Source organism: Eretmochelys imbricata, chromosome 1 (genome assembly GCF_965152235.1).
Source record: "Eretmochelys imbricata isolate rEreImb1 chromosome 1, rEreImb1.hap1, whole genome shotgun sequence".
In the NCBI taxonomy this organism is placed as follows: Eukaryota; Metazoa; Chordata; order Testudines; family Cheloniidae; genus Eretmochelys; species Eretmochelys imbricata.
Window position 1 is genome coordinate 30,513,506 of NC_135572.1, and position 15,816 is coordinate 30,529,321.

General features: G+C 47.6%; 1 protein-coding gene across 1 annotated transcript in view; it reads right to left on the bottom strand.

The window, feature by feature from the left end:
• The window catches only part of MAML2 (mastermind like transcriptional coactivator 2), a 283,184-nt gene extending 270,639 nt beyond the window's left edge, over nucleotides 1-12,545 (bottom strand). Inside the window, 1 exon segment of the mRNA XM_077805571.1 lies at nucleotides 12,117-12,545. Coding sequence (XP_077661697.1) covers nucleotides 12,117-12,545 — 429 coding nt within the window.
• Nucleotides 12,546-15,816: the final 3,271 nt, after the last annotated feature.

Here is a 15,816-nt window from a genome sequence, read left to right on the forward strand (position 1 = left end):
TGGCCATGGAGAAAAGCTTGAAAATGTAACCTGAAAGCACCATGATGGCTCAGAAAAACAGAAGGCAAGTAAAAAGAAGCCAAATTTTGTTATATAAAAAAACCTCATGATGTTTAAACCAATCTCATGATTTTTGGGAGCCTGACTCGTGATAGCTGAACGTTTGGAGCTGATGACTCATGATGGGGAAATTGACGCAAAAAGAACTGATATGATTTATACCAGCATGGTCTAGTGATTAGAGCGCTAGACTGGGATTCAGGCAAAGTGATTTCTAGTCCCAGCTCTGCCTCTACAAGCACCTTTGGTGGGGAACTGTCAGCATTTTGTGCTTGGCATAATGTTGGCACTTACATAATAATAATCATTATTAATTTTAATGAATTAATTATCCCCATGCCAACTGTCCAGTGGCAAACGGGAAGCCTTCCCTTAACAAGTGCAGGGACATAAATCACCAATGCATGCTTTCATTTACAATAAAATCCAGCCTTTATGGTTGCTCTGATGTAAAAGTGATCCAAATATCAACCCGTAAAATATGGTTTTTCTGAGTCTGCAGCTAATAACGGCTGCTTCATTCGCTGCTCAGAGCTCTTCTGGGCAGCAGCAGAGCAAAATGAATAAGACCCCTGTCATTTCATTGCTCCTAATCTGAACTCTTCGGAAAGCAATGTGCTGTCGAGAATCACGTCAGCTGCATCCTGCTGCTGTTGGCAAAGGCATGAAAGGCACCCACTGGGGAGTGGGACCCAAGATTAGGAGATGGGGGAGGGGCAAAAGATCCAAGACTTCATTGCCTTCTCCCTCTTGACAGAGCCCACAAGGCTGGGGGATGGATAGAGATTCATGGGTTCTGTGTAAATTTAATGTGCTCTGCTGAAATTACTGTTAAAAACCTACAGTATTGAACAGAGGCTTATTTAACCATCCTATAATTCTATCGCACTTAACTGGTGGGGAACCCTCCTTCATCTATGCCTTTGGCTAGTTAGTTTAGTCTTCTGGCTAGTAGGTGTCTAGCAGATTTCTCAAGTCCTGATCATTTGTAAACTCTAGTACAACTTCAGGCCGTGTACACCTTCTTTTTCACTTAGGCAGGCAGCCTTCCTTCGGGGGTGAGGGGTAATCTTAAAGTTGTTAAAAAATAATAATACCAAGTTAAGTCAAGGTTTTGAGAAGCAGTTCATGTGACTCACAGGAGACCAGTCACCCTTTCAAGAGTTCAGACTTCCCCACAGAGAGATTTACATTTTCTTTGGAGTCACACTTCTCAGCACAGAGGAAATAGAAGCATTACCGCTCTCCTCTGCTTGGGTAGCACACACCAGGGATCTGAAGATGAGTAACAGCAAATGTGTAAACCATGCTGTGAAATACAGCATAAGGGCCAATGGAGGCTAACTAACCAATTCTTTTGGCTTGGCTGATTTGTCAGGACAAGTCACATGTGAAATCTGTTTTGCTGCTTGATAGCTACAGAAGCCCTGTAGGTAAAAACTGCAAAATAAACTACTGAAAAATGGAGGGGAATTCCATGAAAGTTACCCAATGGTGTAAAGGCTTCAAAGGAAGCAGGTGCTTTGGCTGGAAAGCTAGACCTGAACAAGTCTGGCCAAGCTTCTCAACTAGCAGACACTTAACACGTGTAACTTATTCAATGTTTAATTAAAAATACACTTTATATGGCTCCCAAGGGTTCTCCCAGAGTTTTGTTCAGAGAATAGTTGCACAGACAAAGCAGATTAAGACAAAAGGGGCCCAGATCCAATCTAAACAATGGTTCCCTGCAGGCCAAAGGGCTCTCAACAGTGACTCAAAGCCTTTCTACCCACAAAGTGATCCGAGTTGATGCATTTCTACTCGGATCAATCTGATTCAGATACATAAACTTTCCTTATCAGCACACAGCTGCAGCGCACTGCAGCTCAACAAGCTCTAAAACATCCAGAATCAGGGCTTGTCGACATTTAAAATGCTACCGTGGCACAGCTATAGCGCTTCAGTGTGGACACTACCTACACTCACAGGAGCAATTCTCCCACCGGTGTCATTAATCCACCACCTCAGGAGGTGGTAGCTAGGTCAGTGGAAGAATTCTTCTGTCAGCCTAGTGCTGTCTACACCAGAGGTTGGGTCGGTACAGCTACGTCTATGGCTATTAGCCAGAATGGACAGGGATGGTGTCCTTAGCCTCTGTTTGCCAGAAGCTGGGAATGGGCAACAGGGGATGGATCACTTGATGATTACCTGTTCTGTCCATTCCCTCTGGGGCATGGGGCATTGGCCACTGTCGGAAGACAGGATACTGGGCAAGGTGGACCTTTGGTCTGACCCAGTCTGGCCGTTCTTATGTCTCTCAGGAGAGGTGGATTTTTCACACCCATCAGAGACATAGCTATACTGGTGTACAATTCTAGTGTACACCAGGCCTCAGTGAAATGCAACCTCTTCTGGGGACAGAGACTGGCAACCAACTCTTGTTCACAACGAGTAGCACAGGGATGGCAGGGAGGGGAAAATTGGGGCCAAGGATACTAGGGTGAAGCACCTACTCTTGCAGAAAGTGCCAGAAGGTCTTTAATGAGCAGACCAAACCTCAGTATTTCAAGTGTGAATCTACCCTGAAATGTGGCTTTCAAACTGGCATTGGCATGGTGAGGGCTCAGTGTTTACTGTCTCTCCGTGACTTCCAGCATAACCACCTGTAATAAAAGTTCTACAAGCCAAATTCAGCTCTCTGTGGCATCTGTGCAATCCTATTGCCTTCCAGTTACGCCCTCAGCCACACTGTGCAAACCCATTGCCGTCTATAGGTTTGTACAGGTGTGACTGATTGGAAGTTAGTGAACTAGAAGGGCTAGAATCCAGCCCCCTCTGTTAGCTATGTCCGCTCTGCAGAGCTGCAAAGCAGGCAAAGTGTTTCTCTTTTTCTTTATTGTCACTTACATGTAAGAGCAGACAGCACACAAAGGGAGAAGGCATGTGGAGCAGGAGGCCATTTTCCAAAGTAAAGAAAATAATAATAAAAAAAAATCCACAGGCAGTTTTCCCCCAGTGGAGAGGAAGAGTGAACGTAGGAAAGAATCACATATCACAAGTGACAGTCATATCACTTAGCACACTTGTGGCAAGGAGTTCAGATACCATCGTGATGGTCATAGTATAAGAACCCGAAGAGAACAGTAATGCCTACAAGCCCCAGTGCATGGTACTCAATCTACACTGGACAAACAAAGAGATGAATCAGCCCTGCTTGGATTAGAACCTGCAGTTCCAGTGTCTCTAGGTATTACAAATTTACTGTTCAGACCACTGGAAAATGCCCTCCGGCACATAACTGTAACAGATATGTAATGAAAACCAGAACAGTCCCGCTATTACAGTTTGCACTGGGAAGAGTAACCAAAAAAGTTCTTTAGGAAAAGATGGCTGTACGCAGACAGTATAATAATGTCTCCTAACACTCTCCTAGAGAGGAAATTTGTCACTCAGTCAGATACAGTCACAGGGGTTCAGCCAACAAGTCTGGTCTTTATTCTCCAGTCAGAAAATATTGCTGGCAAAAATGCTTTACTAGGGAAAAAAATATTTGTTTTAAACTGCTAACTGGAAACCAATGAGTATCAAATCAAAAACCCAACACAGTTGTACTAATTCTTTGAACTGTTTTACACTTTCAAGCTAACAATTCATGTTTCAAACTTCATGGGGTGTCAAATATTTACTTTTGTGTGCCATCCACCTGATACCCCTAAACACGGTAGCTTTTCAATAATGTGATTGACGGTATATGGCCACACCCAATCTTTCACTGGAGCCTGCTTGCGTATGTCTACACTGCAACATAAGCCCAGGAATAGAACTCGAGTTAACAGACTTTAGGTTTGTTAACCTAGGGCTTGAGGATCTGTACTCATTTGTAACCCCAGAGGAATTGTTAAACCCTGGGTCCCAACCTGGTGCTCCAGCATCTACACTGCATTATGCAGCCTGAGTTCAATCACCCATATTCAAGACTTCCTAGCACTCTCCCAAAATGTGGCCACTCTAGCCCTTTGTTGGTGGTGCAGTGTCAGAAAATTTAACTGTCCACCAAATTTGACTGTCCAGAGAACAAAGAAAGTTAGTCTGTGGGACAGTGGAATACTTTTGGTGGACTCCCAGAGCACATTTTCCAGTAGGACTGTATCTACAGTGCAAAGTACTTGGGCTTGAACCGGGGGTCCCAGCTTGACTCAGGCTTGGACCCTCCACTCTCATGGGATCCTGGGACCCTGGATCCAATCCCTGGGTGATTTGTGTGTAGACAGAAGTGGGGTTTGGCTTGAGCCTGAGTTTGAACCCAGGGCTTACACTGAAGTGTAGACATACCTTTGCTGTATATATGAAAACCTGACCTAAAGCATGTGGACTTAATTCATCTTTATTCACCAAGGACCAGTTCTTGCTCCCACTGAAGTCAAGGGGAGTTTTGCCACTGACATGGACAGCACCAGGATTTGCAACAACTTTTAATAGGATCTGTAAAACAAATTACTCCTGAGGGAATTCTGTGGCACTGCACATGTGCAGAATTCATGTCCCCCACTGATTCTTTTTTCTCAGCACAATACAAGATTCTGCTGGAGAGGCGCTGCAATTACACCTTTCACCCACCAGAGGCTGCTGTGGCACCAGAAGAGATGGCAGCCAGCCAGAGAGGCTGCATTCCTTGCAGTAAGGCCAGGTGAGGAGGCACTGGATGGACAGAGTGGGACATGTGGCGCTGCTTTGGGTGTGTGTGTCACAGACTGGGGTTCAGAAGGGCTAGTGGGGGGAACAGACTGGGGTGTGGGCTCAGGAGCTAGTGGGGTGACAGCACTGAGCCAGGGCCTGAATGGGAGGTGGGCTGCAGGGCCACATGGGGACAGGTGATGGGGGGCTGCAGGGCCACGTGAGGACAGGGTAGGGGGTTAGGAACACATGGGGATGAGGGGGGGGGATGGAGGTCCACATGGGGACGGGGCGGGGGATGCAGGGACACACAGGGACAGGGGCAGATGTGCCTGACTGAATGGGAGAGGCTAGGGGGTCAGCCAGGATCTGCATAGGGTAGGCTCCCCAACTCCCTAACAATCCCTCCCTCTCCCCCAAAAAACCTGTTCCATAGTTCTCTTGCCCATACCCAGTAATCCTCCAGGTTCACTCTCTGGCTCTTCCCCAGCAATTACTTCCCTCTCCCTCAGCTCCTCCATTATGCCTGACTTCCCCAAGCCTTTGCACTTTTTCAGAGGCATGCAAGAAATACGTTTCTGTATTGTAGTTTAAATTAATTACTCAACATTCTGTATTAATATGTCTAGTTAGGAATCTATCTGTCAAAAAATAATTCCCTAAATCTTTTGGTTTTGCTGTTGTCTGTATTGTTACAGACATACTTGCTGACAAGTATTTTGAAATAATTGACCAAAGTAATTGAAACGGGTGTGATTATATTGTATTATTTTGACAAATAAAATATGCAGAATTTTGCAGAATTTTCAAATATTGTGCACAGAATTTTTAATTTTTGGCGCAGAATTCCCCCAGGAGTAACAAATGTAATGATCCAGCGTTCTTCAACAGATAAACCATAGGCCTAGATCCTGGCTCATGCAAGCAGACGGGCTATGTTGCAACCTAAGTCCCCAAAAGTTGTTATGCCTGTCTCAGGGCCTTGTCTACAATGAGGGTAACTACAGGGTAGCTACACCAGGGTAAGTGCACCCTTGCAAAACCGCAGTGATTTGCACCAGTGCAACTTCACAGTTCATATGGGTGCAGTGTGTCCACGTTAGGGGGTTGAATCAGTGCAAAAAACCCTCTGTGCGGATAGCACCTTAGCTAGAGTTCCTTTGCGAGATCATGGGAATGCCCCCCAGAGCACAAGCTCTGCTGCCTTTGGAGAAGGTGAGGAGAGAATTCACTAGCATAACTCATCACATTCTGATGAATGGGGAAGAGGGGTCAGAGGGCCAGGACCTAGACTTGCCTGGTCGAAAAGGACCCTGGCCATTAAAAGTCCGGTCTGTGGCTCCGCATGGCTCCCGAAAGTGGCCGCCATGTCCGGTTCCTAGGCTCAGAGGTGGCCAGGGAGGCTCTGTGCACTGTCCCCGCCCTGAGCGCCAGCTCCGCAGATCCCATTGGCCAGGAACCGTGTTCAATGGGAGCTGTAGGGGCAGCGCCTGCGAGCGTGGGCAACATGCAGATCCCCCTGGCCCTTCCGCCTAGGAGCTGGACATGCAAGATGCTTCTGGGAGCCGCCTGAGGTAAGCACCACCCAGCTGGAGTCCGCATCCCAAACCCCCTCCCACACCCCTACTGTCTCCCGGAGCCTGCACCCCCTCCCACACCCCAACCCCCTGTCCAGCCCTGAGGCCCCTCCCGCACCCAAGCTCCCTCCTGGAGCCCGCACCCCACAGCCCCTCCTGCACCCGAAACCCCTCATCCCCAGACCAACCCCAGAGCCTACACCCCCCAGCCAAAGCCCGCACCCCCTCCCACACCACAGCCCTCTGCCCCAGCCTGGAGCCCCCTCCTACACCCTGAACTCCTCATTTCTGGCCCCACTCCAGAGCCCGCACCCCCAGCCAGAGCCCTCACTCCCACCCACATCCCAACCCTCTTCCCCAGCCCAGTGAAAGTGAGGGAGGGTGAGCAAGTGATGGAGGGAGGGGGGGATGGAGTTAGTGGGGGGCGGGGCCTCGGGGAAGGGGTGGGGAAAAGGCAGGGCAGGGCAAGGGTGTTCGGTTTTGTGCAATTAGGAAGTTGGCAATCCTACCTGGACCTCACCCTTTCAAGCAGTGAGCGCACTCTGAATGACTCGTGGGGAGCAGGGCTTGTTCTCCCCAGCCATGCTCTGGCTGGACCCCATGAAGGGCCCCCTTAGGCCATGTCTACACTTACAAGCTTACAGTGACACAGCTCTCCCGTGGACCTAATAAAACCAGCTCAATGAGCGGCAGTAGCTACGTCAGTGGGAGCGTGTTGAACTGACCAGTCAACCACACACCTCGTTTGGAACCGGAAGTACACCATGAGGCAGCAGCAGAGACCAAAACAAAAAACCGAATACAGTACAGCACTGTGTTAAACGTAAACTACTACAAAAATAAAGGGACAGCGTCATTTTTCTTCTGCATAGTAAAGTTTCAAAGCTGTATTAAGTCAATGTTCAGTTGTAAACTTTTGAAAGAACAACCATAACATCTTGTTCAGAGTTACAAACATTTCAGAGTTACAAACAACCTCCATTCCTCAGGTGTTCGTAACTCTGAGGTTCTCCTCAACTTGGTATGTGATATTTGACTATTTGAATTTTACATCCCCATACCCAGTCAGGGGGTTTTGAATACCTCAGATAACGTTCTAAGAAGCAATTGGTAAGGAGAACACCCACTTCTATTATGCATAACAATGATTTAGAACTGGTGATTTTTTGTGTTCCTTAGTTAGCTAGTCCTCCCAAAGAAGCAAATGAACGGAAAAGAATGTCTGTGGATAGTGTCCGACACAAAGTAGGAAAATCAGTAATGTGCAGTGATACCACTAAAACAATGCTGCTTTATGAGCCAGCACTTCTTCAGAGTCACAATTTGGTTTGGGCATTCAAACACAGCAGGGAAGTCATCCACCGCATTAGTAGGATCTAAAAACCCCTCAAAATGCAGGTATACAAAACCTACTGTGACCATTTCAAATCTCTCTCTTGTAAGGGAAACACAAATTTAGCTCCATCCTGCAGTTAACTTTGAGCTGATCAAGGCGCATAAGAAATTGAAGCTAAGTACAGCATCTTACAGCAAAAAGCAGGCTGACAACCTTTAACACTGTTCCACAAACAAGGGCAAAGCCTTCTTCACTCAAAAGAAGAAAATCAAAGTATTTTCTTGAGACTTGTTTGTTTGTATCCATAGCACTTTCAAACAGCTGCCTCCAATTATTTCATAATAATCGTCACCACTAGTTAAAAACCACACCGGCCTGCTAACTGAAATGAGAAAGTGAGGCTTTTTGGAAAGTACGTGATTAAGCAAAAGCCTTTTATTGTTTTAAAGATGAATGCAAAGCATTTAATTAACACTCACTGAAAAAATAAGATAATGGCTTACTTGACTGTGATGGGAAATACAGAGATTTAATCTGAACACCAGATCAAGTCTGAGTGTCTAACTCCCTTTGGACACAATGTTATCACATTCATGCTTCCATCATCATCCTCAGTATGATGCTGAATAATGTGGCCCCAAATTTAGATCCACAGATTGTAGTGAATACCAGTGTAACATGAGAAAAACAACACAGCCGGTCCCATTTTAGAATAAATTAGGTATTAAAAAGGCGTGTGTGTGTGTGGGGGGGGGTGCGCGCGCAAAGCTATTTTCAGTCATTCAAATAACAGCCATCCCTGTCATTTGTTGTGTGTTTTTCTGGAGTCGCGGTAGAAAGGAAAAGCAGCATTGTACATGCTCCAAGAGCAAGGCAGACTCCTCATAAAAAGACTAGTGAGACTTCCCTATTTTGTATCTACAACACTCAGGCCTACACTTTCCGATTTAAAAACATCAACATGTCTTTTCATCATGCCATTTACAAAGTGGCATTATCTGTAAAACTCTTGCAACTTTGCTCCATAAAACGTGTCCTATGATGACAGCAAATAAACCCTTTCTGGGTCAAGTTCATACTTTAAACACCAAGTCTGAGAAGCAGTTGTTTAGCTACCCAATATTACATAATATTAAGAATTCATCATATTTAAGTGTTTGCTGACCTTCAGAATTTAAAGCTAACCTATACACACACACACACACACAAACACACACACACACCTTTTTTCACTGTCTATCTGTACATTGTATAAATATTGACTGGGTGCAAAAGCAATAGCAACGAACTATTGCCCAGAGTTAAAATTGTTCTTGCAATTGAGCCCTGGACAATATGTTAAAATACACCGGGGATCATTTAATCCACTGGGAATATTTTTAATGCTGCTTTTGTCCTCTAACTCAGTAAATATTCATTTTAACCTTTTAAATTTTGTTTTAACCATTTACTGATTATGTATTTTTCTTAGAGCTGACTTGAAATGGAAGTTAAAGAGACATCATAAAGCAGACATATAATGACACCAGAGGTATCTTCTGTGTGTGGAATTCTGACAAGTCATTCTGGTTTGGAGGGCAAAATCACATGCTAATCTGGGTCAAATGCATACATATAAACTGATTATAATAGTTCAAAAATCCAAAAGATTAATAAATCAATCTAAATACTGCATATGACCCTGATCCTGCAAAGACTTTCTTAACTTTGCCCATGTCAGAGACTATTCATCTGTGTAAAGTCAAGAACATGTGCAAGTGTTTGCAGGACTGAGGTTTACAGGCCTGATCCTGCAGCAGTGAAGTCAATGGGAGTTTTGCTACTAACTTCAGTGAGTGCAGGATCAAGACCTACGCGTGCCTGCATGTGTAAAAACATTGCCAGACTGGAACAAAATAATGATCCATCTAGTATGGCATCCTGTTTCCAGGAGTGCCTTCAGAAGAAGGTTAAAATGTAGCTATACCCACCTATACAGAACTCTGTCTAGACAGTCATATTTTACACTGTATTTTTACACTTTAGAAACACTTGTATAACTTGTCATGCCAACAAAACCTCATTCAATTAAACTGAAATGGGGATGTGTATGTATAGGGGAGATTTTGCTGGCTTGGTTTTTTTTACAGATATTGATTTATATATATATATATATATATATATATATATATATATATATATATACGCATCAGCTTTGGAAGATACTGTTTGCCCATTCACCCAACACCATATTCCTCCCCCCCTCCGTCCCCTCCATAATCATAAAACTAAATTGTGGGTGAATATATTTTGTGCCTGGGCTGGTATATTTTTCAGGCCATCATGAATGGCTGGAGGATATATGTACAGTACACACAGCATGCTGGGGATATCAGAATGCTACATCATCATAGTGGCAAATAAAGTTCCTTTGCAGGAAACAAGAAGTTGTGATGGGCGTGCTGGAGGCTTTCCCTGCCTTTGCCACTGACAGACATGTCATTTTGTACGTAGGCTGGTAAACACAGGAGACAGCAGGTTGCCGCACATCACACAAGTGCACTAGTAGCATCTGCTACCCAGGCACCCTGCGTTGGTGGCATCCAGTGCTCACGCCCCATTTATTCACACTGTCCACAGTAGTAGCACCAGAGCCTATGCCCCCTGGGCTGACAGCACCTGATGCCCATACACCTGTGCCAATGGCCCTCAGTATCCATGCATTCTACATTGACAGAACCCGGTACTCATGCCCCACACCAGTGGCACTCAGTACCCTCATCTCATATTGGTGACACCTCGTATGCCCCATACCAGTGGCTCCTAGTCCCCAACATCCAACACCAGAGACACCCAGTGCCCCATGTCCCATACCAGTGGCACCCAGTCCCCAACATCCAACACCAGAGACACCCAGTGCCCCATGTCTCATACCAGTGGCACCTAGTCCCCAACATCCAACACCAGAGACACCCAGTGCCCCATGTCTCATACCAGTGGCACCCAGTCCCCAACATCCAACACCAGAGACACTCAGTGCTCCATGTCCCATACCAGTGGCTCCTAGTCCCCAACATCCAACACCAGAGACACCCAGTGCCCCATGTCTCATACCCGTGGCACCCAGTCCCCAACATCCAACACCAGAGACACCCAGTGCCCCATGTCTCATACCCGTGGCACCCAGTCCCCAACATCCAACACCAGAGACACCCAGTGCCTCATGTCTCATACCCGTGGCACCTAGTCCCCAACATCCAACACCAGAGACACCCAGTGCCCCGTGTCCCATACCAGTGGCACCCAGTCCCCAACATCCAACACCAGAGACACCCAGTGCCCCATGTCTCATACCCGTGGCACCTAGTCCCCAACATCCAACACCAGAGACACCCAGTGCCCCATGTCTCATACCCGTGGCACCTAGTCCCCAACATCCAACACCAGAGACACCCAGTGCCCCATGTCTCATACCAGTGGCACCTAGTCCCCAACATCCAACACCAGAGACACCCAGTGCCCCATGTCTCATACCAGTGGCACCCAGTCCCCAACATCCAACACCAGAGACACTCAGTGCCCCATGTCCCATACCAGTGGCTCCTAGTCCCCAACATCCAACACCAGAGACACCCAGTGCCCCATGTCTCATACCCGTGGTACCCAGTCCCCAACATCCAACACCAGAGACACCCAGTGCCCCATGTCTCATACCCGTGGCACCCAGTCCCCAACATCCAACACCAGAGACACCCAGTGCCCCGTGTCCCATACCAGTGGCACCCAGTCCCCAACATCCAACACCAGAGACACCCAGTGCCCCATGTCTCATACCCGTGGCACCTAGTCCCCAACATCCAACACCAGAGACACCCAGTGCCCCATGTCTCATACCCGTGGCACCTAGTCCCCAACATCCAACACCAGAGACACCCAGTGCCCCGTGTCCCATACCAGTGGCACCTAGTCCCCAACATCCAACACCAGAGACACCCAGTGCCCCGTGTCCCATACCAGTGGCACCCAGTCCCCAACATCCAACACCAGAGACACCCAGTGCCCCATGTCTCATACCAGTGGCACCTAGTCCCCAACATCCAACATCAGAGACACCCAGTGCCCCATGTCCCATACCAGTGGCACCCAGTCCCCAACATCCAATACCAGAGACACCCAGTGCCCCATGTCTCATACCCGTGGCACCTAGTCCCCAACATCCAACACCAGAGACACCCAGTGCCCCATGTCTCATACCCGTGGCACCTAGTCCCCAACATCCAACACCAGAGACACCCAGTGCCCCATACCTGTGGCTCCAAGTACCGAACTCCCGCCACCAGTGGCGCCTGATGCTCACGCACTCTGCATCTATGGCACCCTACGCTCACACTCCCCACGCTGACCGGACCAGTCTCTCTGTCCCTGCCCCACTGGCACCAGGTGCCCACACAGAGGCGCACAACCTGCAGGCGACGCCGTCAGCTGGAAGGAGACAGGATCTGACTCACCGCAATGAGGGCTGAGTTCCTCTGCCCCGCCTCGGCCGCTGAGCCCGGCGGCTGCTGCTGCTCCCCGTCGATCCCACTCCTGCCCCCAGCAGCCCCGTTGCTGAGCAGCTGCGGGTGATAGTCCGGCGGCGCGGCAGAGGGAGCCGGGCCGGCGCTGCCCGCCCCCTTGCTGTGCTTGCCGCTCTTCCTGGCCCCCTGGCCGTGCTGCACCAGGTTCAGCAGCTGCAGGGTGCTCTCCCGCTCGCGGTCCGAGCTCTCCGCCCGGCCCCGCTCGTAGCGTCCCTCGCAGCTCTGGTGGTGCTGGCGGCAGACGGCGATGCGGGCTCGCAGCCGCTCCACGATGGCGCTGTGCACCCGGGGGGCCACCGTGCCCCCTCCCAGGAGACCGGCCCCGAGATCCGGGGCCTGGGGGGGAGCCGTGTCCCCCATCCTGCCGGCCACGCTGCTGCTCGCTGCTCCGGCTGGGTCGCGCCTGCGATGCTGCCCCGACAACGCTGAGCTCTGGTCTCACTGCCACATGGATGGGGACGGAGAGGGAGGGATGGGCTGGCTCGGGGGGAGAAGGGATCCCGAGCCCGGGCCCGGCAGTCCCCCAGATCTCGATCAGCCTCCCCCACCCCCACCCCTTAGCAATCGGGCTTGACCTCTCTGGAGGAGCTTGCCAGAGCTGGGGTGGGGGCGGGATGGGATTGACCCGCGATCGCTAGGTATTTGCCAACATAGAATTAAAGATGATGGGCGGTTTGCGTCCCAAGACTGCAGATGACCATTTGAAGGAGGGAGATTAAAACAAATTAGAACAAGGGAGAGGGTGAAGGGCTCATGGATGCACACAGCAAAAATCCTGGGGGGGAGGCGGGGGGGGGCAAGAGACCTGTCTCAAGGGGAATAATAATGAAACAAATCAAACCACCAACCCACTGCCTTAAAAAAAAAAAGAGTCCCCCAGACGGAGGGACTCTCCCTCCCAAATGAGTGAAACTTGGCGGCTTTATTTAATTATTTAATTTTCGGGAGGAGGGAGAGATTCTTTAGGGGGAAATTTCTCTAGAGGAAGAAATTGCAGTGATGGGGCGAAGGATCTCAAAGACTGTCCCTTGTTTTGGTTTGTTTTAATTTGGTCGAGAGGATTTTTTTTATAAGCCTTCAAGAAACTGCAGATAAAGGGGGCGGAGGAGGAGGTTCAGATGAGTTAAGTCTTTGTGTTTTCTCGTCTCTCTCTCTCTCTCTCTCTTTGCTCTCCAGTCTTCTTGTCTTATTACTGTCTCCAGCTGTCTGCTGCTAATATTGTAGCTCCGCTAAAAAGAAAAGAGATGGATCCCCAGTTGGTAACAATGTCCGTAACTGGACTTTCAGACCATGCTTTGCTTTCTATTAATCCAGCCACTCTGTGAAATCCGTATTAAGTGTTTATATCCACCCCGGACCCCCTCCCCCAGCAATAAAAGCAAGCTAAGAACGTAGGCAAACATCACCTTTAGCATATTTTCCCTTATACGCCACTTCTCACTCCCCCCGATATTTCGGTTGCAAGTACAATATCAAGAAAAGCACGAGAAAACACACACACAGAGACATATCGCGCTTCAGAGCAATTACAAATGATAGTGAAACTTACGAACTTCCAGCATTTCGCACCGGGAGTAGTCCACTGCTTTTCCTTTGTGGGTTTGTATATTCCATCCCCCAAACAGCGGGGCTAGGTGTCTCTGGTGCAGTTATCAGCGATGCCTCTGCCGGATTCCCCCGCTTGATAAGTGAAAAGTACCTTGCAACATCCCTTTCTCTTTCTTGTCTGTTGTTAGCTGCTTTGCTGATACTGACTCACTGCACGGGGGTTACGGGTACACACAGGCTTTCATTGTGCTCGGATAAAGCAGAGCGGCGGCGGAGGAGAAAGCGTCTGGGGAAGCCCTAGTGGAAGGCCGGTGTCACTGCAGGAAAGAGTAATGGGCACGGAGAAGAGGCAAAAGAGAAACACGAAGCCTCCAAGCGGCAAAGGAGGTGAATGAAGAGAGAAGCCAATTATGAACTATGATCCCAGTGATTTATTTGTATGGATGCAAGCCAAGGAAATCCCCTTTGCCGTCCCCAGGTTTATATGCTACCTCTTCCCTGGCTCTGAATGTCCAATAACTTCCCTTATTCGTAGGGAATAAATTTCCCTCCTTCTGTATATATATCTTTGTGTTGCCTAATCATCCACTCATTATATTAGGGCAGGCTGCTTACCCTCCTGCCCCAGCATCAAGCCCTTTGTGCAATTACTAGAAGTTTCACAGATAAATCACAGCTATGAATACTCTTAGCAGTTGGATTTCACCGCAGTACAAGTGGAAAAACAAAAGTATCCATTCTTGTGCAATGCCCTGTATACATATCGGAGCAGACCAAGGGTCTTTGTGGTCTAGGCTGGGATTCAGGAGCTTTGGGTTCAGTTCCCAGTTCTGACCCAGACCTCCTGTGTGTACTTGGGCAACTGATGTAGGCCAAGGTCTTTACATGCCTAACTCCCATTCAAATAAATAGGAGTTAGGCACCTAAATATCTTTAATGATCTGGGCTCTAATCTCTGTGTTTCAGTCCCCCTCTGTAAAATGAACACAATAATACTTCTTTTGTCTGCCTTCTCCATTTAGGCTATAAAATCTTTGGGGCAGGGACTGCTTCTCATGATTGTGATTATATAGCACAATGGGGCGCCCCAGTCTCATTTGGTACTACTGGAATACCAGTAGTAATAATGTGGATGTGTTATAGTGACACACTAGAGATGCTTGATTAAAGGTGAAAATGCACTCTCATTCATGAGCCTTCGTTTTCAGGTGCTTATCACTTTCCACACACAAAAAAATCCTTTTTACTTAAAGTTAGAAATAACGAAGCAAAAGGATTTTAAAAATTGCCTAAAACATGCATGCTGTCTATATATGCAGGTAAACCCAACCATGCTTATTTCACTGTGATCCTGGACATATGAGATCAGCCAAGAAACTGCACATTCAAATAACCACTCATGGGGGTTCTCAGTGGTTGTTGTGCCTGAGTGAGAACTGCAGAACAGCTCAGTCAACAGGCAGGGCCAAACCTCACTGCTCTGTTCTTTTTGATTCAACAGAACCCAGTTCTTTGATTTTAAGGCATGCTGCAAGCCCTGTCTGGTGTCCCAGGCATCTGAAGGAGCTGAGTTAAGAAGAGGGAAGTGTGGCTAAAGTGGAGAGTGGATTTTTGTTTAGTGCTGAATGGTTGAATGAACCTGGAAGAATTTATTGCTATTTATTTGATATATTTAAAAGAAAATAGCATACATATGCCTAGAGCAAACATTTTTGAAAAATCTAAATTGCTTAAGAGTTGCATTGACTGCAATGAGACTGAAGAACATTAGTTAACCATCTGCTAAAGAGCTTTACTGAATTTGGGGCCTTTAATTTTGAGCCATTTCAGCAATTAGTTTTTCAGTGATGCTTCTTGTCTCTAGTTAAAATGACTACAGTTTGTAAACTTTTTGGCTCTCATTTAGTTTTCCCATCTAAAGATATTGTTTGAACACATTCTGTAGCCTTTGTGGGATTGTTTAACTTAACAAGTTCAAGGAGTGCTATGTTCATCCTGTATCCATTTTTTCTTGTGGACAACTACAATGCCCTTGTTTATTATGGACAAGGCTCAGGTGTTGCTATGCATATATTGCAAAATA